The 23,614-nt window shown below is 40.7% G+C and overlaps 1 protein-coding gene and 1 non-coding gene across 3 annotated transcripts; both read left to right on the top strand.

Moving 5' to 3' along the window:
* Positions 1-4: 4 nt before the first annotated feature.
* Positions 5-22,596, top strand: HAUS6 (HAUS augmin like complex subunit 6). Of its 2 annotated transcripts, none has more exons than XM_048504140.1 (17): positions 5-370; positions 1,479-1,574; positions 3,971-4,049; positions 5,255-5,387; positions 7,534-7,681; positions 8,244-8,309; positions 9,616-9,670; positions 9,796-9,969; positions 11,545-11,738; positions 12,290-12,416; positions 13,065-13,167; positions 14,033-14,126; positions 14,939-14,999; positions 17,297-17,476; positions 18,413-18,545; positions 19,566-20,552; positions 21,547-22,596. In XM_048504140.1, the coding sequence occupies exons 1-17, from the start codon at positions 222-224 to the stop codon at positions 21,603-21,605; spliced, it is 2,838 nt and encodes a 945-aa protein (XP_048360097.1). In that variant the 5' UTR covers positions 5-221; the 3' UTR covers positions 21,606-22,596. The 2 variants fall into 2 exon arrangements, with proteins under 2 accessions (XP_048360097.1, XP_048360098.1); XM_048504141.1 differs by having other exon boundaries at positions 240-370; positions 3,991-4,049.
* On the top strand, positions 14,745-14,876 carry LOC125437348. Its single transcript, XR_007245187.1, has one exon. It is a non-coding gene; the product is annotated as a small Cajal body-specific RNA 8 (non-coding RNA).
* Positions 22,597-23,614: the final 1,018 nt, after the last annotated feature.

Raw genomic sequence — 23,614 nt, 5'->3', positions numbered from 1 at the left:
CATAGTTCTCCTGCGATGGCTATTTTGGCGGTTCCAATAAAATGGCGGTGGGAGTGGCAGCCGAGGCATCAAGCTAGACGCGGGGAAGTTTGGCCGTCAGCGAGGTGAGCGCCGCTGCCGCCTTTTGCCCCTAATCCAAGAGAGTCCATTGGTATCATTGCCAGGCTATACCGGAGCCGCTTGAGACGCCGCCCTCTTAATAACCGGTTTGCACTGAGAAAATGAGCGACGAGCCTTCCTTTCATCATCAGCAGCCGCCGTTTTCTGCATGGGAGAAAGAGCATCTTTGGCTCTACCTTTTGGCGTTGGGGTTTGACCCGGGAGGAGCCGCCGCAGCTGGGAAGATGCCTAGTCATCTCCGTCTGGGCCCGTGAGTAGAGTTGGCGGTTTCGGTGACTTCTTTGTGGACCAGGGGTTATAATCTTGCTGTTTGTCTCTCTTCCTTCAGAGATGGCATCGGGGGGGGGGGGGGGGGGGGATGGGTCCGTGTCCCTTGCAAATGCAGAAAACGTTCTGGTAGATTCAGTTGGACAGATGTGAATGCACAACTTTGCAGGATTGGTTTTTATCCTTAGACTTGGATAAAAAGCATGGCCCCAGTCTCTAGCCTAGCTGAACGGCTGGTGAAGGGACTGGTGGCGGCGATTCACCCTTTAGCCTTAAAAAAAGCATCACTTCTCGCATTTCAGCCTGTGACAAAGTGATTAAAAGTGCACGAGCCCCAGCCTATTGGAATATTTTGCATCCCTTATATAATTACAGGAGCAAGATAGTTGCACCAGTTGGTTGCTGAACATTAATGCAGGGTATCTGGGCAGTTAATTGGTTAATTGAGGGTGACCTGCAATGCTACATACCCTGTTTCCCCGAATATAAGACATCCCCGGAAAATAAGACGTAGTAGAGGTTTTGCTGAAGTGCAAAATATAAGGCATCCCCCCAAAGTAAGACATAGCAAAGTTTTTGTTTGGAAGCATGCCTGACGAACAGAATACAGAAATATAAGACATCCCCTGAAAATAAGACATAGCGCATCTTTGGGAGCAAAAATTAATATAAGAAACTGTCTTTTATTCGGGGAAACATTTTTCCTCTACCTTTTGCTTCTTGTTCTTATGCTGTATTATTGTATGCTGTGTTGCTGTATTTTTCCTTGTTTGCTTATCTATATGAGCTTGTTTGCTTGCCAGCGCTTTGTAGCACATGACTATATTGTCTTCCTCTTTTTGTAAATATATTTTATTGGCCTGAGTCTTTATATTTAGAACTTTATTACAATTCCTTTTAATATAACTCCACTGCGTTTTCTCTGCTAAAGAACTGGGTAGTTTCAGTTTTTCTATCAGGAATTTAGGGGTTCACCCGAACGGGTGTTACAAAAATTGTATGTGCTGTCATGTTTTTTGTGTAGAAGTGTTGTGTGGGATGTATGGATTTTGTTTTTAATTGCAATTTTGTTTTCTTGTTTTTTTGGAAAGGGATATGTTTGATAAGCCAAACAAGGATGCATTTCACATTGTTTCATTCTTCTTGTTTTCGAAGTTGGGTCAGTCATTTTGTAATGAGGTGTTCAGGTAAGTGTGAAGTATCTTTTGCTTCATGAAGCAGTATTTTATTTCTCTAAACCTTCTTGTGGTATGAGTTTTGCTAACATGGCTCAGCACTTCTCTGAGCAATGAAATTGTAGGAACATAGGTTGAATTTTCTTTTTGAATAGAGAGCACTGGAATGTTTGCGTGTCTTGTTTTATCTTCACTGGTAATAGAGCATGGGCACAGATAAAGAGGCTCTTCATCTTTTAACTACTATGCTCCATTAAGGGAACATTCACAATTATTTTAAAAAAACATTCACAGTATTTTGTCAAAGCCCTTGGTTTAATAAGGGATTTGAAATTGCTCCTGCTATTTCATGCATATCTGCTGTGTAGTTGAATTGTTTTATTCTGTCTATTTACTGATTTCTTCTTATTTCCTCTTACCCCACTCTTTTAAAACATTGCTTTGCCCCTAAGAATAGAAAGCTTAGAATGCATTGTAGTATGTTTTCAATACAACAGAGTAATAAGTATGCAGATAAATTCTTAACAGTTATGTTAATTTGTATTGGCCAGAGACCAAAAGGTGCTATGGCAGAGTTTGATCTAGATGACCAGTTCAGCATGTGCAAATTCCACTGCTGCTTTTGTGGAATTGTCCTGTCGCTCTTAGTTCAGAGGAACTGTGTGGTCCATGTGTAATAAGCAGGGGACCTTGTAGGGAAATCATGTTTTTTCCCCCTCCAACAAGATGTCTGGAGGAGGCAGTGGCTGAGAGCTGAAACCAAGTGGCTTTTCAATTTCCTTATTCTCCCTGTTAAACAAAGCTTCTAACAGAGAAACAACTTATAAATGTTTTAAATAAAGATGTTCCTCAAAACTTACCTTCATCTGTAACTTACTGTGTATATACCTGTTGAAAGAATATAATTGGTTAACAACAAGCATTGCAATGCTATTGAGTTGTTCCGGTTACAGTATCTGGCAGATTCACACTAACCTGACAAGGAGCTTTGATCTATGGATATAGCAGGCCTAGCTGCTTTCAGTGTTGTAAAACCTGAGTAAATTTCCACAAAGAAAGAAGTTGCCAAACCGTTGTAGATCAGCAGAGATTGATCTACAGGGGAGCAGAAAGCAGAGTTTCTCTATTCCCTGAGAACTATTGTTGAGCTCAGAGAGAGAAATAAGGGAGGATGGAAGGTATTGCCAGTTGCTAGGTACATCATCTGCCATAAGGATTTAAAGGCCACCTAAGTGGGTGTATTCATTTCATCTCGTTAACCCAAAGATTTGTGGCATCTTGTTAATTGGATCTGATGCAGATGCTTCAGAGACTAATTGTCAATGTTACATGATTGGTTACATCACATAGTAACATCAGTGATCATTTGGGTTATACTGTTGGGCCCACATCTGATTGGCTAGCCAAAACCATGCCAGTGCAGGCCACAAGGCATGAAGGAAAGATTCTTCACTCTAGTTTTGCCCTTTTGTGAAATCTAGCTAGTCTTGGGATGCTCTTGACCTGGTGGGGTTTAGACAGATAGGCTCTGTGGTTTTGGAACCATCTTGGATACAGCCTTACTCTGCATTAGAGAACCGCTGTTTCTAAGGATTTAGGTTAGTTATTTAGCTTTTTTAATCCTCATTGCTTTTTTGTTCTGTATTCTTGCACATTCTTTTAATAAATCAGTTTAATAATATTTGATGTGTTCTTGAATGTTGGGGCATCAATCTGAATGCAGTACTTTAGCTCAGGTCAGCTACAGCTACCAAAGTAACTTGTTTTGGTATTCACAACTTTACAGGACTGATTTCTGTCCTTAGACCTGGGAGGGCTGAAGGCTTGGTCCCAGTCTCTAGCTAAATTGATAGTAAAGGGACTGGTCTCGGCGATTCACACTTGGCGGCGATTTGCCTTGAACTCCATGACTTTGGAGAGTTTGTGATAATGTGTACTCTCTAATGATGTCCAGAATAGTATTTCATTAATAGTACATTAAGGTTCAGCACTTGAAAAATACATTTGTGAAAGCAGCTTCTTGCAGGAAAAACGAGAAATAATTCGTTTTATGTAATTTTAACATTTGGGAACCCCTTTGAAGACTGACTGGTGATTGCATTGCAGATTTCTTCAGGCCAACACGCTGGTCACTTTGGTTTCTGTCCAGGTTTCATTTTCTGTTTTCAAAATTAGTGTATTCTTTTAGTACTATCAAAAACTGCCTGTAAATGAGATTGCAGTTACCTGTCTGTAAATCTACTGTTGGCATATCAGTTATCTGGCCATTATGATAAATCTACAGTAACTTGCTAATGCATGAAATTCACCAAGAACCTTTTAATTGTTAGGTTGTGCGTGTGCAAGTTAAGATGATTTCTTGAACATTTGTTGAAATTTATCTCTTTCCCTTCCCTGGGAATGGAAAGATTTTGTTATCCTCCAACAGACAAGAAGACAGACTATGAATTCAGGAAGAAATGCTATGACTGGCTGATAAAAATTTCTGTAAGTATTGATTAGAATGAGAAATGGCCTGTGAAAACTTTGTCTACCCTTAGCTGTACTTGCTATGCGATTTTTCTTCTTTTAGATGCTCTATAAGTCAGCAAACGCTTTTGTGGTGTTCTGTGAAGTTTACTTTCAAATATATTGTCTTTTGAAGGGTGAAGAGTTCTTGGGCACTTATACACTGTGTGTATGTCTGAATCCTTCCCAGTTGGCTCCCATTCAGGGATAATAAATTCATTTCTCTTGTAATTCTTCTTTTGGTTTTTTTTGTATTTTACTTCTCATTTACTTCTCATTTACTTCTCATACAACTCATAGTTTCTTTCAATCTGATGACATGTATAACTCAGTCAACATTTATTATAATCAATCCAATGTTTAGAGTACATGAGGTTGTATTTAAAGGATTTATTGCCAGTATGAGGGTATAATTGGCATTTTTACGCTTATGCTAGATCCTGGTGACACTAAAATTGTGGAGGCAGTGCTTGCCTCTGCCATGGTATAAAATTCTAACCAAGAGCAGTTTGCGGCAGAAGAAGAAGAGTTTGGATTTATATCCCCCCTTTCTCTCCTGCAGGAGACTCAAAGGGGCTTACAATCTCCTTGCCCTTCCCCCCTCACAACACACACCCTGTGAGGTAGGTGAGGCTGAGAGAGCTCCGAGAATCTGTGACTAGCCCAGGGGTAGGGAACCTGGCGGCTCTCCAGATGTTCAGGAACTACAATTCCCATCAGCCCCTGTCAGCATGGCCATGCTGGCAGGGGCTGATGGGAATTGTAGTTCCTGAACATCTGGAGAGCTGCAGGTTCCCTACCCCTGGACTAGCCCAAGGTCACCCAGCTGGCATGTGTAGGAGTGCACAGGCTAATCTGAATTCCCCAGATAAGCCTCCACAGCTCAGGTGGCAGAGCTGGGAATTAAACCCGGTTCCTCCAGATTAGATACACAAGCTCTTAACCTCCTACGCCACTGCTGCTCATTGCCTCACTTATGTATGGCTTATTTATCATAGCCTTGAGAAGTGCTCGTGCCAGGAATGGTGACTGTTAAGTGCACATGGCAGACTGTTGGCAACTGGATTCTTTTAAGCCAGGAGCCCATTTGTTATTCTCTATAGTCAAATATAACTCATCAAGGTTGTACCAAAAGCTAGTGTTCATTTTGTCAGAACATATTTTTAATCCATTTCATTTTCTAGGATGAATGTGGGAGCAACTTTCCTTCGGTCCATGCATCGTTGTTTCTTTCCCCTGGTGGTCCTACGTTCAGTCACTTAATGTTCCACTTTGGAAGATATGTCCTGTTACATCACATCAAAACCGATTCTGAAGGTAAGTGATATTTTCAGTGTTTCTAAACTTAGCAGTGAAGCAGTAGGACCAACATGTAATTCACGGAACGGTCTCCATCCTGAACTTCCTTTCCCTGGAAAGGAAATTAAACTGTGTTACTAGGCAATGTGCAATCTGCCATATTTCAATTTTGCAGAAATTTAACTTTATATTTTTTTTTGTTAAATATATACGCATCTAGAAAAAAATGAACTGCATAACAATGCAAACAAAAGGACCGTATGATAATCTCATATCCAGTGTAAAAGATATCTTCAAATTATAGTAAAAGAAAAAACACATACACAAACAAGGGGGAAGTGTGCGCGCGCTTCCCTCTAAGATGGCTAAGAATTTATAACAACCACCACCTTTATTTGGCATTTAAAAATAGGTTCTAGAGCGTTGCCAGACATTTTTGAAAAACAAATCAAGAGTACATTCAAAACGCAGACTGGAAGACTATATAGCAGTATACTTAGAAAGTTCTGTCACTTGTAAAAGAAATTTTGCTACTTTTTCCAAGAGCATGACATCTGTGTTTAACAAGCTCCACAACAGAACAGTCAGTCAGCTAATAATTTATATATTAATTTCTTTTTTGAAAAAAAAAATGTCCTCTCATATAACTATTTAGTACTGTATTCAGAATTTTCATGTAAGGCTCTCCAGCCATTAAAGAAAACTCTTGAACAAGTTATGGTGTTGAAATTCCATTAAATAATTTATAAAACTATTCCAAATCATCTTGAAGTTACCTCTCTTTTCCTCCCCTGAATTAATCTAATCTTTGTTAAATGTTCAGTTACCACTATATTCTTTGGTTTGTCATGCCATATATCCAAGGAAATATCTTTGGCATTTTCCCAACATTGGGCGATAAGCATTCTAGCTGCAACTAACAAAAGTCAGTAAGTGTTTTTGTTTACAGTGGGTGTTTTCATTGATGAATTGGAAAGGCTAGTGGATTAAGGTGGAGTAAAATACCACCACTGAGACATCTTTTATGCATGCTCTTGTAAACCTCTTTTGGTAGATTTGAATGGAAAGCATTGGAATATTGGCTTCCAATCCTTATTATTAAATTTAATATTTAGTTCTATTTCCCAGTTCTTTTTAATTGTCTGCACCAGAGTTTGACCAATAATATCCCACAAATTTAAGTGATTAATTTCTCTTTTTTCTTCTCTGTATTCCAAATGAAATATTTGAAGTCAGAAGATTATACTCCTTGCTAGCATTAATCTACTTGTCACAACCCTTGTGAGTTGTTAAAAATCCTCAGATCCTCATTGAGTTGAATTCCCCCCAAATTCTCTGCGTGGCAGTGCAACTTCCTCCCCCTTGAAGCAGCAAAAAGTGTTTTGTCCGATGTCGTTCTTGGAAGACTGGAGATCCTAGGAGCCTCATTAGGAGAGAGTTGGAAGGAATTTTTCCTTTTCCTCTATGGGTGTGTGGATGTGTTTGATGGGATCTGTCTCCTTGTCTATTGTGCCCTCTGGGTGCTCTATGCAAACAGGTTGCTCTATACCAGGGGTCTGCAACCTGTGGCTCTCTAGATGTTCATGGACTACAATTCCCACCAGCATGGCCAATTGGTTGCAGACCCCTGCTCTATACAGAATGCATCCAGCATTCTTATGTGGCTGTAGGCTGATGAAGATAAGTGATGAAAGCAAATAATTTGTTTTCTGAACAGATTGTTCACCAGTACTGGCCACCTAATTTCTCAAACTGGCCTATTAGCAAAGTATGAAATAGTCTGGGTAAACGAGATTAAAGCTCCAGGGAAGCTTAAAATTTGTGTGTGGGAGACGACACCGTCCCCACAACCAAGACCTGTTTTTAAGTTGAATATCCCCCCTGATAACTTTGGATGTTGTAGGCTGGTTGCTGCTCTGGTTGCCCCAACTTGATTTTTGAACAGCTGTTTCTTTGTTCTGACAATGTTTCTGCTAATAATCCCCCTTTTCTGACCTTTTATTATATTATGTTTTACTATGGCTGTAACTAACTCATGCTTACGCAAAAATGGGTTGCTGTTGCATGTGGGTGTGCATGCAGAGATCCTGTCTTATTTGTAATCCATTCTTAAAGCTAAGTCTGCGCTCAAAATTCACTCTGAAAAATAACTCCTCTTTTATAGGCAGTGACACTTTCTTTCCAGAGTCACTGAGTGCGAGACCTCCAGACCTCCACATGAGTGCGGCACAATACTGTGTGGCATACAACAGATTCTTGCAGAATCTACGAAGGGAAGATATGGTAATTAAAGAACATCAGAAAAAAGCAATGTGAGTTGAGTTTCCAACAGCGAGTTGTACTGTGTGATTATCAGGGCTCTAACTATTGTTGGATCTTTGTATGTTTTTTACCTACTGTACAGAAATTTGAAATTATGTCACTCAGTGTTGGTCCCCTCGGAAAACTTAAAACGATCAGTTGCTGAGGACGACTACACAGTTTTTCTGTATTGCCAGGAAAAGTGTTTGAGAGCTAAAGTGTTGTAGTGGTTAAGTGTGTCAGACTGAGGTTTGGAAGATTCAGGCTGAAATCCACACTCTTGTCATGGAAGCTTGCTGGGTGATCTTGAGCCAGGCACACCCTCTCAGCCTAATCTACCTCACGGAGTTATTGCGAGGGCAAAATGGAGGGGTGGAGAACGATGACAGCTTCTTTGGGTCTCCATTGAGGAGAAAGGTGGGGTACAAATGAATTGAATAAAAAGATTTCACAATGACAAAGCTTTTGAATTCACTATTTTCTTACAGTAACTTTCTGAACTTAGTTGTGCATTCAAAGAACATATTTTGTGTTAAAAGTGTGGCTTGTGACTTCACGTTTCTGTGTATGCAGGGTTTTCACTAAGAAAATAAGAGATTTAAGATGTGAAAGTGCAGAACTGGATGAAGAGCTCCAAATGTAAGTATATCTTGTTGGCTTGCTATTTGACAACTTTCTGTTTGGGCAAAGGTGTCAAACACATTTGTTATGAGGTCTGGTTATGACATAAATGTGACTTGGTCTGGCCGGGCCTGGGGAAAGGGGCGTCTGCCTCAGCTGGTCCAAGCATGGCGCTTGAGAGGTGCTTAGACTGGCGACCCAGCAGCAGGGATGGTGGCTGAGGGGGCTTATCCAACCTGCGAGCCAGCTGAAGCAACCTCCTTCCCCGGCCCCTGTGGTGAACTGGGGGTAGTGACCGGATCACGGCAGGGGAAGGTGACTTATCCTTGCAGCAGACCTTTTCCCCTCATGGACTGCTAAACTTCTCTAGCTTGCCCTTGATGCCTTTATTATGAACAGCTGCCACCATCAGGACCCGATTTTTCCCCAGAAGGGAACCTGCACCCTTCTGGATAAACAAGAGGGAATGGCTACCTTAAGGCTGCGAATACCCCTCCCCCCACGTGACTTCACCCCACGGTCCTTTTTATATCCACATTGCCAAGATTGTAGTTGTCTTGAGAAAGAACTATTCTCCACACCAATGTTAACTTTTAAAAAATGTAACCAAAGTTGGCAGGTTTTATTCGGATAGACATTCAATTTGGAATTTTTTAAACCTATTCACCCCTTAGGCAGAACCAGTATAAATGTAACCAAAACACAAGAGAAACAACTGACAGTCTGTGATGTCACTAATCCTGCTATACTGAAATCCTAATTTTTTCCCAGTTTTCCAGAGTCTCCTCAACCAGAGCAATTGTCAGCAACTGCCAACAGTCTAAAGTGTTGCCATTCTCCTGATTGGTGGAGAGCCATCAGTGTGAGGATTCCCAGTGTCCCCTGCCTTCATTACCAGAGTGGTTGCTGTCTCTACATCCATATCAGCAACCAGCTCATCAAAATCCATGGAGGAAATTATTTAGGATGTTGAAAATCCAGCATATAGCCTGGCGAGTCCAGCGTGTTTGCCAGGCCAACTCAGAAGCAAGGGTTGTTGTTGTTTTGCCTCAGCTATCTCACTGCCCTGACACTTCTGGGTTAGGGCATTTTCTGCTGTTTCTGCATTCGCAGTGCAATATTTGTTCAGGGTATGACCAGAACAAGGAATGGTGATATTAGGGAATCTTGTGTGCTCGCTGGCATGTTTGTACTCTACTGTCCAACTTAAGAAACTGGAGTGAAATGTACATGAAAGCAAGTTTTAATTGCAGATTATATTGCGCAAACCATACCTTTGGCAATACATTTTCACTTTTGTCCCTTCTTTCTGACTTTTGGTTAGAGAAGAAAAAAATACCAATCACAGCCAGAGCAACACAGCAGACAAAGTTGAAAAGGTGAGATACTTTGCTCAGTTGTCACCATCTAATACCAAACTCCTGTCAACACAAATAGTGTTGTGTTCTCAAAGTGCCTTTTCCTTTCTCCTCCCCTCTGACTCTTTCCCTCCACTGTCTCAAAGGTTCGTTCTATGTGGGCATTGATAACAGAAACACTTAAGAATCTTCAGGAAGAAATACAAGTTGTAGATTCGGTTGTCAGCGGTCATGTAGACGAGTATGTGTTAGATGGCACCAATACCACTGTCAGTGTCCCAAGGCTACTTCTTGAAAAAATTGAACAAGAAATGCACCAAGTAAGTGTCCTTGCATCTGTACCTCTATTCAGATACTTTGCTGCTTTCTGAATTGTTTGGCTTTGTTGTCTGAAACAGGTCTGTAATAGCTATTGTGAGCAGCAGATCTTCAGTCAAAGCCCAGGTGAAGATCTCAGTTGTCACAGTTAAGCAACTTGCAGCCTCATTTGGTGGGCCGGGTAGCCAGCTGTGGCTCCATGGCTGTACTGGCCTGCTGCTCACCAGGAGGCTTCCCAGCGGTGCAGGGAGCTTAAAATGCAATAAAGCCTCCCCCCTGCCGGGAAGCCCCCCTTGGGCTTAATGAACTTGCACCAGCTTTTGGTGGTGTAAGTATGAAGCCCTGGCTGCCTGCGTAATGGGGGCAAAGGCCAAGAGAAAGCCTAATGTTGGCTCCGAGCTGCGTCCTTGGACAGATGCTGCTATACCGGGAGCACACTGCTGGGGCGGGCTGCAGCATTCTCCCACTTGTGTGGCCCTGTGCCACTGCCTCTGGTGAATTTGGCCCCCACTCCCTGGATGAGGTTAATTGAATCGAGGAATTTTGTTTGAAGGCCATATATTTTTTTGTTTTCACGTAAATATATATTTTAAATTACAGGAAAACCTGTTTTTAAAATGTTTGAATTTAGAACTAACCGAACTAATTTTCTCCAGTTCAGAAATCAGTATACGGCTTGGATTCATGGGAAAGGTTCTGCAGATGAGAAGCATTTCTATTAATGGAACAGGGATTCCTTTCTTTCCTTTTCCTCCTGTAATCTAAAACATGTCCCAGAATTCCACTTCTGGTGGACGGAGCCTCCAGGAGCAGCCCTAAAAAATGAGTGGGTGGTCTGCTGCCATGACAGGGGTGAATTGGTGGACCCTTTGCCCCATGGAAATGATAATATGCATCTCCTTCAATTCAAGGGAATGTTGTTCATTCTAGTAGACAGAGCAGATTGCTCATATGTGGCAGAATGAATGTCTGTGTTTTCCTCTGTTGACTGGAAAAAAGAAGCCATTGCTGCTGCAGGAAACTATATGTACAGAAGAGCGAATACATCCAGAAAAAGACAGAGTATTAATGTAATGTCATAAATAATGAAATAATCAATTACTGGTTGAGGGAAAATAAAATGACAACCTACAGGCAGGGTTAGACCATTGGCAGTTAATTGATCCTCTGATTGAATGAAACCTCTTAAACTTACAAACCTCTTTCCAACGTATCAACTTTCACTTCATTAGATAATCCAGGGTATTGGGTTGAATGAAACCTGGGAAAAAAATCTCTGCCACTGAATCATAGTCCCTACATAGCCTGGCAATTATTTCTCTCCCAGCTGTGAGCTCAGACTTAGAAATCCCTTTTTCTGGGATATTTTGTAAGTATTTAAGGTGCTTCTGGCCTTTTATTGTACTTCTACAAACTAACACTGCTGCTCCATTGGAATATTCCTAACTAGAAATCTGCACAAGTTGTCTGATGTGTTCTATTTCCCACTCTGTTAACCTGTTTGTAGTGGTTGGAAAAGGAATGGTCTGTCAGGAGGTGTGAGTGGACTAATCAGTTGTTCATTCTTATGTTTGTAGCTGCATATTGGAAATGTATATGAAGATGGAAGACTAAACATTTTAACCATCATTGAGTTATTAAACAAAGCCCTGGAAATGTTGATGCTTGAACGCCAACGTATTGACAAGAATTCACTGAAGCTGGATATTCAGTATTTTGAAGGAAGGACCAAGGTCCTGAATGAGACTTTATTGAGGCTCAAGTCATTAGGGTAAGCTCAATTGCATTTTCTTCAAACAAATATCATGTGCTCAGCTTTCATGGAATAGGCCTCTCTCTTTTTTTCCTGAAAGTTTGGCCAAACTTGTGTTTTTAAAGCAGACTAGTCCTAAGAAGTATCACTTGGATTCTGTCTGCTGACAGAGATCATTTAAAGCTGATTCCCCTGAATTGCCTATTGATGAAAGAAATGTTCTTTCCTTCTCAAAAATACGTTGGCTAAAATTTGGGCATTTGGTATATTAGTTCTCCAAAGCATAGGTTTGTTTGCTTTGAAGTGGTTTTGAATATCTGTTAAATAATATGTAAATGAAACAGTCATATTTTGGTTTGTGAATAGTTTTTTCCTGTTTAGGATTACAACTACATTATAGCCCAGTGTATTCGGCAAAATGCTTTTGTAAGCCACTATAAATTTACAGAACAGCTTTAGAAGAAACCTTATGCTCTTTTAAGTTGCTGATAATTTTGTTCCTTTAGTTTGCTGAAATAGAACTCCTTAGTGCCCTCCACTAGACATATTCTTCTTAATTTTTTTTTCAGGCATAAATTAAAACAGGAGCGTGTATCAGCAAATCAGTCAATTGCTGAAAAACAAAAAGAGTGGGATTTGAAGTGGGAGAACTATCTTGGAGAATCACCTTTCCTTTTCATTAAGGAGGCTAACCCTGTAAGTATCTTTTTTTTTGGAAAACGTAGAAAAAAGGGAAGGACTGGTGGTGTTCAGCATGAAGAAATATGTATTAAAGGCATGTTGAAACGACGTCAAATGTCAGTTTCAACTATTGTCGTTCTTGTTGAGACTTTATGGACTTAAAATGAATATTTAATTTAATAGATATAGAACTATCTCTTAAGATTTGCTTGCATCACTTTGAAAACCTGAAACAGACAAGCTTACGGCTTCTCATATGCATATCCAATATGTAGTGGCGTTATCTTAAAATAAAAGCTAGTTGGTTGGAAACTTCATAAAATAGTGCCCCAGCCGGCCTGCTATTTAGGCTACCATCTAATGTGGCTCGCCACCCTCCCCCCCATTTTCTTCTCCTGGGAGAATTTTTAATGAAAAATGGGGCTGGTCGGACGCCTTCCCATTATTATTATTAGTGCTATGTACCGCTGTTTTAAAGATTTTAGTAATTTATTTTATTATGTTTTATGTTGTACACCGCCCAGAGCCCCCAGGGGATGGGGCGGTATAAAAGTTTAAACAATAAATAAATATTTTGGGTACATTTGATGTTTGGGGTTTCAAGGTGTATTCACATTAATGCAGATAGCTAAGAATATTTTTTACCTCAACTTTTTTTTTTAGGCACTTGATTTATTACCGGCTATGCCTCCACTTTCTTTTACCCCTGCTACAGAGGAAGTTTATAAAAGCAGCGTATTTTCACAGTATCCTGCATCAATGCCCGGTAAGCTTTAGGAATCCATTTTTTTGAACTAAGGTAGGAAGAGCCTGACCTGGTCCCTAATATCTTTATCCTGCGTGTATAATTGTGGATTTCAGAAGAGACCACCAGGTCTGTTACCTGTCTCTCTTAATTACTGTGAGAATTCCAATTTCACCATACTGGATACAGATTAGCTGTATTAATGAATTGGTAAAAATGTCACTGGCCAATAAGTATAAGTCTCCATTTGGTTTTTAGCAATTCATTATGACAGCTAATTTGTATTAAGCTTTAATTTAGTTAAATGTTCCAGCTTTTCTCTTGGTCCATGAAGTTGGTTTCAAACCAAGCATATGGAGCTAGGCTAGATAATAACATAGCCAGGTTATGGCATTTTGTGTACAAATTCAGAAGTTCTCTGTCCCTTCAAACATTCCAGGACTTGATGGTTTTTATTTTGGAAGCATCGCAGAGTCTAAAAACTTATGGTCACCAAGAGCAAGGAACTGTGTCTTGAGAAAGAGTGGCTTTTTAACCATACTATGATCACTGTCTTCTAAGACTGGCAGCAGCTTTCTCCGATAGAATTGAATCTCAGATGTTCTGTATGCAAAAGATATTTTACCATTGAGCCCTCTGGTCTGGTAGTTAGAGAAAGGATTTGTTAATATATAGTTAAAATCAACAGTGTACTGTATATTCTAACACCATCATTATTTTGGGCATCTTGCTAACTCATGTTTAACGTCTGAGAATTTATCACTGCAGCCTGAAGAAGTTAGTGGTGTTCTGTAATGACAACAACAATTTATATCTTCCCCCAAAAATGTTCGTGTTTGAGAAGGGTAATTAAATTCAGGTCTTTGTTTTAACAAATGTTTTTCAGACTTGCCGAAAAAGATCTGTCAGAAAAATGAATTTACAGAAGACTGTGAACCATTGAGAGGTGAAGTTGGTGCATCTGCAGTAATCACAGAAAGGTATGGCTTCTAAAAAACCCTGAAACAGGAAGCTTATATGCATGGGATAAGATGAGTCTATAATCAATGCATCCCTAGGCAGTGGTCAGGAATCCAGTGACTCTTGCTGGGACTTCTATTGTTCTGACTATCAAATGGAAATGCAGTTAGAAACTGTCAGCCTTTACCTTTCTGAAGTAAATCAGAATTTGAGCTCCAACTCTGTTAAGCAGATCCTGGCAATCGAGGGAGCTGTCACTCACATCTTTGCCATTTTCCTTGGACCCCGAGTTCACCCATGAATGTTGGAAGCAATCGCCATCCCCTTTTCTCCTTCAGCTGCTGCCCTTCAGTCCACAAAATATCACTGGAGACTGTCCTCCTACCCAGCTATGAGTGCAGCAATATACAGTGAAGAACCCCACGTAAATTTCATAAATAGATTAGTAGTTTCTTATGGTGAAATGGTTCATATTGCTTTTAAGTCTAATGCAGAAATTGATATTGATATTTAAATGAGTTTCAGTACATGGTGGTGACTTACAGGCAGTTTTACAACACTTTGGAACTTCAGTGAAGTATTGGTACTTCCATTTCATTTTGTTTGTTTTTCTGTAATGGGATTCATTTTTGTACATATGGGAGGCTGATACCCAAATAGAGAAAAATCTTGCTCTAGTTGTCACAAGTTCTCCCTAAAACAAAGGGTGCCTTTTGATGACCGGAACGAATTGAGAGAAATCGTAACGGACAGATACGGGGCATACAAGTTTCACTGGCTGAACAAATTGCCTGAAGTTGCCTGTGTACATTGAGTAACACCTCTTTTTCAGAAATGCTGCATCTTATTGTATTACGGAACCTGAAAATAGAACTCAGAAACATTCAGAGAAGGTAACCTTTCAGTAGCTTTCCTTTTTGACAAAGAACTGAAGCTTGTACTCAAAAGTAACTAGAATGCAATAGAAACCAATAATATTGTCATATGTGGGCCTGCAATGTGTGCAGTTCTTTGCTTGGCTCTGCTGAACTTCAGTCACCTCAGTGAACAAGTGGAAGCATACGTGGACTTAATGCACATCTGCTTGTGCAAGATCTTGCAACACCTTGCACCTAACTCCCTATATATTAGGGGCCCAAAAATAAGTTGCATTAAGCCTTGCTCAAGGAGGCACGCAAGCAGTGATACTATAAGTCTGACAATGCCGCTGGCTGCTCTGATTTTTTTGGGCTAGTGGAAACACAAGTCTCTAATGAAATAAATTTTGCACTGGATGCCACCAAGAGTGTTCACACCCCAATAAGGCAGCTGGTGTATTGCTTGGAGAAATTTGTTTCTGACATCTCCCCTTGGTTCTAGCTAAACACAAAGTTCAGTTCTACGGCTCCATCGCATTCTTCAGTAATGCTGCCTTCCAGAGGCCTCCTCAACCTGTCATTCATTTATCCCTCACCCACCCCAGGCAGCTCCCAAGACCACAGGGGATTAGCAGAGGCTGATGCGCACTAGTCTGTAGCAAGAATTATCTATTCATTTTCTGTCTTCAGTGCAGCTGCACATTGTTTCTGCATGTATGCACAGGCCTGCCGCAGGCAGAATTTTCTAGCCTCCCAAATTATGGAGGGGGTGCCCGGTTTTCCCACTTAAACTGTCACATGATCTGGAGGGGTGTCCCCCTTCAGTTCTCTTCTTGCCATCATTGCGAGTAGAAGTCTTTGTCTTCCACTCTTTTCTCCTGCCATAACTTGGAGATCTTCATTATTTTTTTCCTCTGCTAATCCAGCATGGGTCTTTAAGCTGTCCTGGCTATTTGAGTGGGTGCTTATGGCTGACTTAGCACTTTACCGCCCCCGGGTGGATCTTGGAAGATCAGATTGAGGTTCAGTAGATCATGGCATTCGGAGTACTCTTCCAAAAATGCACTGTATGTGCCACTAAAATGGCCCATTGTGATGAACATCATTCCTGCTTTGTTCACAGTATTCAGACATGCCAGAGGTTTACCCCAAAGGCTAGATCTGATAAGTGCCTTCAGACTGAAAGCTGTGCTATGGGAGAGTGCACTTGTCTCTACATCCCCCCCATGTGCCTCCACGATGCCGCTCAGGCAGTCTTCAACACGGGTATTTGTTCTGACCTCAGAACCTCATCATGAAACATCATTGGTGTACTCCATTCCAGCAACCCCCTCTTCAGAACCTACTCCAGCCAATTTATTGGTTCTAATTGGGTTGATTTTTACCAACTGAAGGAGCTCGGTCTCTAGTTGGCCCCAAAAGCAGCCATCAGAACGGTCCTGTCATCTGCCCTTTACACAGATTCCACAGGTTCCTATCTGTATGGACTCAGAACTGGAAGAGGAGGAGATGGAAACATTCATCTACAGTTCCAAAAGACAGTCTCAGACCTCCCCTGATGAGGGGAAGGGGGGTGGTCCAATCCCCTTGTTTACCAAATAAGGATTGGTTGGAGCAGAATGTAGATGGGGAGGCACTTCCAAGTGTGTGTCTGGTTACAATGAATGCTGTGTGGTTAATTGACCGTTATATCTGGAGGATATTTTTTCTCCATACTGTTCTTTTTAGTGAGATGTGGATATCCAGCCATCCTTCTCCAGAGTTCAGTGAGGTTGAAAGTATTGCTGTTCAATGCATACTCACTGAGTGATGAAATCACAAGCACAGCTTGGTGAAAGGGGAGCAGGGGCCCAGTTCTTTTCTCTCCTCCGAGGTCCATGGGAGAGCATCACCCTCAATGCTGTATTATGGCAAAGTCTGGTGCAGCACTCTGATGTTGTGTTTATGACGTACATTAAGGTTCAATAACTGGAATAGGAGTGGAAGAACCAAAAGTGGAAGAACCACTCTTCTCATGTCAACTAAATGCATACATTTAATGGGAGCACAAAGATGGCTTCATCATACATAACCTAATATGTTGCATTATTATATTACTACTATTACATTGTATTTACTTGTCTGCCTAGACACCCAGTTGTTCTAAACCCGATAAAACAGGCAGCCGAAATCCTGCTTGTCGTTGGTGAATAGTATATTGATACGGTTTGAGCAGCTGCTGGGAGTTAGGGTGGTGCTTCTGGCTAAATGTGCAATTTGAGTATGTTGTACAGTATGATACTTTTTGTCTGTAAGCCTATCCTTTTAATCCTTGTGTTATTTTCCTGTTCTAGGGACCAACTATTGAAACTCCCAAGAGGATTGAGTATTCTGATTCTCAGGTGTTAAAATATAAAGGAAGGAATAAACTAACAGATGCTCTTAAGAAAAAACATGGTGGCAGACTCAAACAGCTATTTTCAGTTAAAAATGAAGATCCTCTTGAGAAAGCACAGGAGCAGCTGGCAGAAGTTGTAAGGAATATGTTAATTATTTTCATTCATGCAGATTACATTAAAAGTTGCCGCAACGTTTGCTTTGTACTCGCTAGTCCCGTCATGTAGGATTTAAATAATTAAATTATCAAAATGTAGCACCTCCTACATTGTATTAAGCAGTTTATAGGAAACCTGCTGTAAGTTATCTTTTCCATCTTTTCTCCTTGTGACCCAACCAGTTTTCTAAATCAGCAGTAGCGTAGGAGGTTAAGAGCTCGTGTATCTAATCTGGAGGGACCTGGTTTGATTCCCAGCTCTGCCGCCTGAGCTGTGGAGGCTTATCTGGGGAATTCAGATTAGCCTGTGCACTCCCACTCACGCCAGCTGGGTGACCTTGGGCTAGTCACAGCTTCTCGGAGCTGTCTCTCTCAGAGCAGCTGTTTCATGGAAATCAAATAAAATTACACTATTTCTAAGCCAGATGGTGTGATCGATTTGCTCGTTTTACTTGCATGACAGCCTCATCTTGTTGTAACTCATAAGTGATTTTATACCAATGTATTTTGCATCTAGGACCATAGTTGCAAAGCAGTAGCTTAGCGGAAATGTTGATAGTAGTCCAAAGTCTTCTATTCCACCAGTAGGACGGAGCCAGTCTATAGCTGGTTGTCTTCCATGCTGGATGTTCTGAGCTGGCAAGAAACCCAAGTCAGGTCCATCAGATGGCCGTTGAGTAACTCTGGTGTGTAGAGGTTGTGATGGTTACCAGGTAGTCATGTATTTAACCACTAAATCTGTTAATTATTCCTGGTAGGATATAGCAACAGTTGGCTGTTTTGAGGTTTAACGGTCCTCTTTTTAAAGAGCTTTTACAAACTCAGTAGTTTGTTGGAATAGTGTCCCGAAAAGTTCCCTACTGGACAAAAGTGACATGTCTACCCTTCAAGCTTTATTTCCTTTTACCAACTGCAGGTGGCGGATGCTGTTGTATCTGATTTGCCACAGAATACTGAAGGAAAAGGGAATCTGGATGACATGATTGGCACTTTAGCGTTTAATCCCTTCTTAACTAGGAACCAAATTTCCCGGACTCCAGAAAATCTGAGTGAGTACTTTAAACACGTTTAACCCTTAACTGTGTAAATCTGTCATAAAGATCCTGTTGTATTACAGTGGATTAATAGCTAAAGTGTTCAAGGATCTCTTTGCTTTTGAGGCAGGATTATATTAACGCACAGCATAGCTTGAATGGTTTTTCTGTTATAGCTCATCCTTGTTCCTGGTGGTTCCTAAAAAATGTGTGACTGATAAAGTACATACAGATTTGGGTGCAGGGAGCTTCGGGAGTTGTATGGTTTGAAATTCTAAGTAGCATTTTCTCCTGACGCTTCATGCCTGCATTCTGTGGCTGGTATCTTTCAGGAGGGATTCATCTTCTGTGAAGATCTCTCTGAAGATGCCAGCCAACAGATGCAGGCTAAACGCCAGGAGAGATTGCTGCTATCGAACATCGCCATACTAGCCCGAAACCACACAGCACCCAAGTGATTCCGGCCGTGAAAGCCTTCCTCTCGGCTTATACATACAGATTCTTTTGGGTTGAAAGTGCTAAGTGGAATGCTTTTGCAATTCCTTTTGATAATGTCAATTCACGTTATTTTATAATATAAACCCAACATGTGGCATTGGAAGAACCACATTCTTTTTGAAGAGCAAGTCTGTAGTCTTTATGGTCCGATGTGTGGATGCATGCTTGATGAAATTTCAGTATTGGGGGGAAATGGCCACTGTGAAACCCTCCTTCAGATGTCAGAGCTTAAACAGTAGCTTCTTTTTCACTTAGCATTGCTAGAACAAAATAAAAACATGCAGAATTTATGTAGAGCAAATACATAGCCTTGTTTGTATAACACTCGAGCTGCCCTTTAAGGATCTCACATTTGTGCTATTGTGGACAATGGCGGACTGTAAGATGGGGAAGCTAGAGGAAGCAGTATTCTGCAGGCAACCAGTTAATTATAAAGGTCATGCTTTAACTTGTAATGCTGCAGACCTTTATTTGGGGTGGGATTGACTAGAGTGTGATGGCACGTTGAACCTTTTTCTTGTTTTGATTCTATTTTAGTTACTGAAATTAGAAGCTCATGGAAAAAAGCTATTCAGTCTGAAGAGTCCTCAAGCACAGAATTGTGTCATGCTGAGTCATCAGATTGCAAGCCACAGGATATGGTTCCTGCATTTAGAAACCAAATAGATTCAAGTGTGGCATTCCTCTTGTCTGCAGATAATTCAGTGCAGCCACCTTTCCAGGAGTTTGGGTCTTCTTTTCAACTTCAGGAAGCAACCATTTGCCCTAATAAAGTAGCTAGTAGCCCTGATGAATTGCAATATCAGCAAGCAGCTGGTGGCTCCCCAGATGACCAGATGTATTGCACACAAGGATTAGTATGTGCTGTTCCAAATATATGTAAAATAGAAAATCCAGAACTAAGTCTTGAGAGTATTAATCAGCCAGAATGTGTTCCAAGAAAAGATTTTGCAAAGAAGATGCAATCATCTTGCCTAAGACACAATGATTCAATGAATTCAACTCTCTTATGGGACATTTCTCAGATAAATGGCCCTAATCTTGATGGCCATGAAATTATCCATGGGGGCATACTTCAGGAAACTCTCCCAGAGGAAGGAAGAGAATCCCTCAGTCCTAACAGTTACAGTGGTTTAAAGGCAGAAGAGCTAACTGAAGAGACCAGTGCCAGAGACTGCCACATTTTTGCAGACAATGCAGGGAAAGGTGAGCAGAGACTGGATTTTCAGTCTATCCAAAGCAGATATGAAGCCTTGAAAAAAACTTTTCTTGAAAACCAGGACTCTCCCTCTAGAAAGCAAATCCCAAGGACAAGATCAGAATTTAGTCTGACTCAAACAAGCTTTGAAGCAAATGATATGTTTAGCCCATGGGGAAAGCCATATGCACCGGATGCAGAATTTGTCAAGGAGCCATCGCATAAAAGAAGGGCCAGTCTTTCTCATTTAACTGCATTTTCTCCAGCTCACCCAAGAGACAGGTCAAGCAGACAGGATCAAGGCGACGTGCTTCGGAATGTGAAGGGTTAGTATTTTTCTGATTTTATGGATAGTAATGGGTTTCTGGTTCTGGTGGGTTTTCCGGGCTGTGTGCCCGTGGTCTGGTGGATCTTGTTCCTAACGTTTCGCCTGCATCTGTGGCTGGCATCTTCAGAGATCTGTTACACTCTGTGTCCAGAGAGAAGGAAAAGTTTGGGGTATATATTGTCCATGTCCCAGGGTGGGGAACCAATCAGTAAGTGTTTGGGTGGAACTTGTTATGCAAAGATGTGGTTGATAGTATTGAATTGCGGGTACTATCAACCACATCTTTGCCTAACAAGTTCCAAGTTTGTGTCCTTAATACTGAGCCGCCAGATCCCAGTTTATAGAACAGATTGTCTGGTCGCATTTTTGATTTTATGTATATTCAAAGCTGTTTGATCTGTTCTTGCAAAGGAAATGGTGCATGTAGGCATTTGTTCTTTTAAGCCATGTGCATGGTTTGTCATCACATGCATTCCCCTCTCCTCTTGAGTGTGCTTTGGAATCGAAACATTTCCACTTTCACAACAAACAGTAATTCTGCCTGAATTCTGCTCTTTCTAAACTAGGATACAAACAATATTTTAATCATGGTTTGGAATCCTAATGGAAAAGGAGGAGGGTATCATGGTGTACGCTTGAGAGAAAGTGGTCTGCTGTGGAAGTGTTAAATTTTCAAGCTTTTTGAGTGTAGGGGAGAGTTTACTATCCTGAAGTTTCCTTGGGCTTCATATAATGCCAAATCATGATTCAGATGTAAAGGCAAACTGTGCCACTTTGCAAGCCATGGCTTGAAAAAACATCATCTCGCTACTTCAAGTGTGAGTGAATTGAGAGAAGTTTATTGAGAACTTTGCTTCATATGTAACCATGTTCATCTATGGGTTCTGTTTACTTTTAAAGCCCATGTTGACTTGAAGCACTGCTATTGAGGCAAGTAAAAAAGTGAAAGAATGACAGAAAAGTTATTGAATAATGTATGTAATCTTTTTCAGAAAAAACAGTGAGGCTGGATACAAAAGAAACTCACATCTCCAAAGACCTGTCAAGATGAAGGGCTGTACAATTACAGAGCACTGCACTTAGATTCAAACAGTTTATGAACTTTTGTCCAATACATTTCCTCCAGTTATTAATACTTAAATTAATACTTGCTATTGACTAATGCTAATCCTGACCAGTGTTTGTAGGTTTGTTGCAAAGTTTCTATGATATCCAGAACTGCTTCTGATTTGATGTAAAGTTTCTGAAGCACTGATGCCATTCAAGACCAGTTGCAAATAAGATCATGTAAAGGTAGCACAGATATTAAACTGGCTGGTTGAAATAGCCAATTGCTGAGTATTTTAATCAGATTTTGGAAGACAGCAAGACTTTTTGCCTACTTTTCTAATGAAAAAATAACTTTTTGCCTACTTTTCTAATGAAAATGTTTTTGTAAATAGTTGGCTAAGCCAATTGCCTAATCTCATATTTCATTTTTTCCCTCTTGTGTGGGAAATCTGTGTTGAGGACAGTCTTAATTAAAGACTCAAGTTTCACTTTTGAACTATCCAAGGATTTTGCTCTCTTAGGTTTTCTCTAGATATTGCCCATGTGATGTGGGAAATCACTGCTGGATTTTCTTGCAAGTAACCTGTCTGGACATCTTGTGCCTCTATCCATGTACCAGAATACACACACTGTCATTTCTTCACAGTTGCCTGGAGTCCCAGTGGTGGTCTCTGGATGTTGTTTTCTCCTCTGGCCAGCTGGTCTGCCTTAGTCCATATAAAAGTTGGTTGGTATTCAATAAGTGTATTCAGTGAATGATTTACTGGCTTTTTATTGGATACATGATGGTGATAGAGGTCCAAAAAAAACAGGATAGTAGGCATTATGTTCTAATGCAAATTATAGGGAACTTGCTTTGTTGACTGACTTGACCCAAACCAGTAGAAAACTTACCAAATTTAAACAGTCACTTCAAATTCCTGTTTGACTTAGAGTTGCTATGCTTTCCATTTAAAAAAACTGTTTAACATAATAAACTTTCCTCACTGAAATCTTGAAGATTTAAGCTTTTTTCTTGTTGAACTCTGTTGAAGAATAATGTTAAATTTATTTAAATCCTGAATCTGGTAAACACATCCAGTTTGCATGTGGTAGCTATTCCCTTATTTTCACTTGCCTCCTACCCAAGCCTGCCCTCAAGCTAAGGGGAGGGGTCCAGTCACTTTGAAATGGAATCTGGAAACCCAGTCCCCTGGGGGTGTGTGGAATAAATAGGCCTCCTTTTTGCAGAGGGAAAAAATGAGGAAGGAACAAAACTCTAGAAATTGAAGTGAGTCCCCATGTTTTCAAAAACATGGTCTGTCTTGTTCACTAGATGGGCAAATAATACTACCTTGTGCCTTTTTGCATGTGGCAAGGAAACATGGGTACAAAAATGGAAAGTATAAAACGACAGTTCTTTCTCACAGGTACATATACAGGCTTGTTTTGAGCAGTAAGCATACACCAAGTTTAACACTTGACTCAATTCTGCACTATTCATTGATTCTTTGATTCAGGGATAAATTGAGTTTCTGGCCCTTATTGAATAGTTATAAATGTTAAAGGATTAGAAATATGGAATTGAAAAACGGGTTTTTTTAAAAAAAAATTATATAGCAATGTTTGCCATGTGTAAGGGCAGCAAATCTAGAATAACCTCTGCAGCCCTTTTTGTGTTAATTTTAGTTCAGACTTGTGGCTAATGACTGGAATACCCTAAAGTGTCAACTTACTCCCTTGGTTTTCGTAGGGCACTGTATCAGATCTCCTTTTGACAGTATTGCTGCTTGCAGGGTCCCAGTCTGCTCTGGTGACTTCACAAAGGATCTCCAGGTGACCACCCTTGCAGGCTATGATCATTCCCCTCCTCTTTGCAGAGCAGGCTAGGGTCAGCAGAGGCATTAGCAGCAGTCTTAAGCAGGGGGAGAATTTTGCTGCTCTAGTGAGCCTGAGTAGCTGGGATGTGCAGAATACGTTCTTCCACTACGACTTGCTGCAGTGTGATATGAAATAATTAGCCTACAAGGT

Source organism: Sphaerodactylus townsendi, linkage group LG07 (genome assembly GCF_021028975.2).
Source record: "Sphaerodactylus townsendi isolate TG3544 linkage group LG07, MPM_Stown_v2.3, whole genome shotgun sequence".
Lineage (NCBI taxonomy): Eukaryota > Metazoa > Chordata > Lepidosauria > Squamata > Sphaerodactylidae > Sphaerodactylus > Sphaerodactylus townsendi.
This window is presented reverse-complemented; position numbering and strand designations above follow the sequence as displayed.

What these genes read in the sequence shown, in the direction of transcription:
- HAUS6 (XM_048504140.1), top strand. Translation starts at nt 222, where the DNA reads ATGAGCGACGAGCCTTCCTTTCATCATCAGCAGCCGCCGTTTTCTGCA. An exon ending in ACTGGCTGATAAAAATTTCT is followed by an intron (nt 4,050 to 5,254) that starts GTAAGTATTGAT and finishes TTCATTTTCTAG; the next exon opens with GATGAATGTGGGAGCAACTT. An exon ending in CCGGACTCCAGAAAATCTGA is followed by an intron (nt 18,546 to 19,565) that starts GTGAGTACTTTA and finishes ATTCTATTTTAG; the next exon opens with TTACTGAAATTAGAAGCTCA.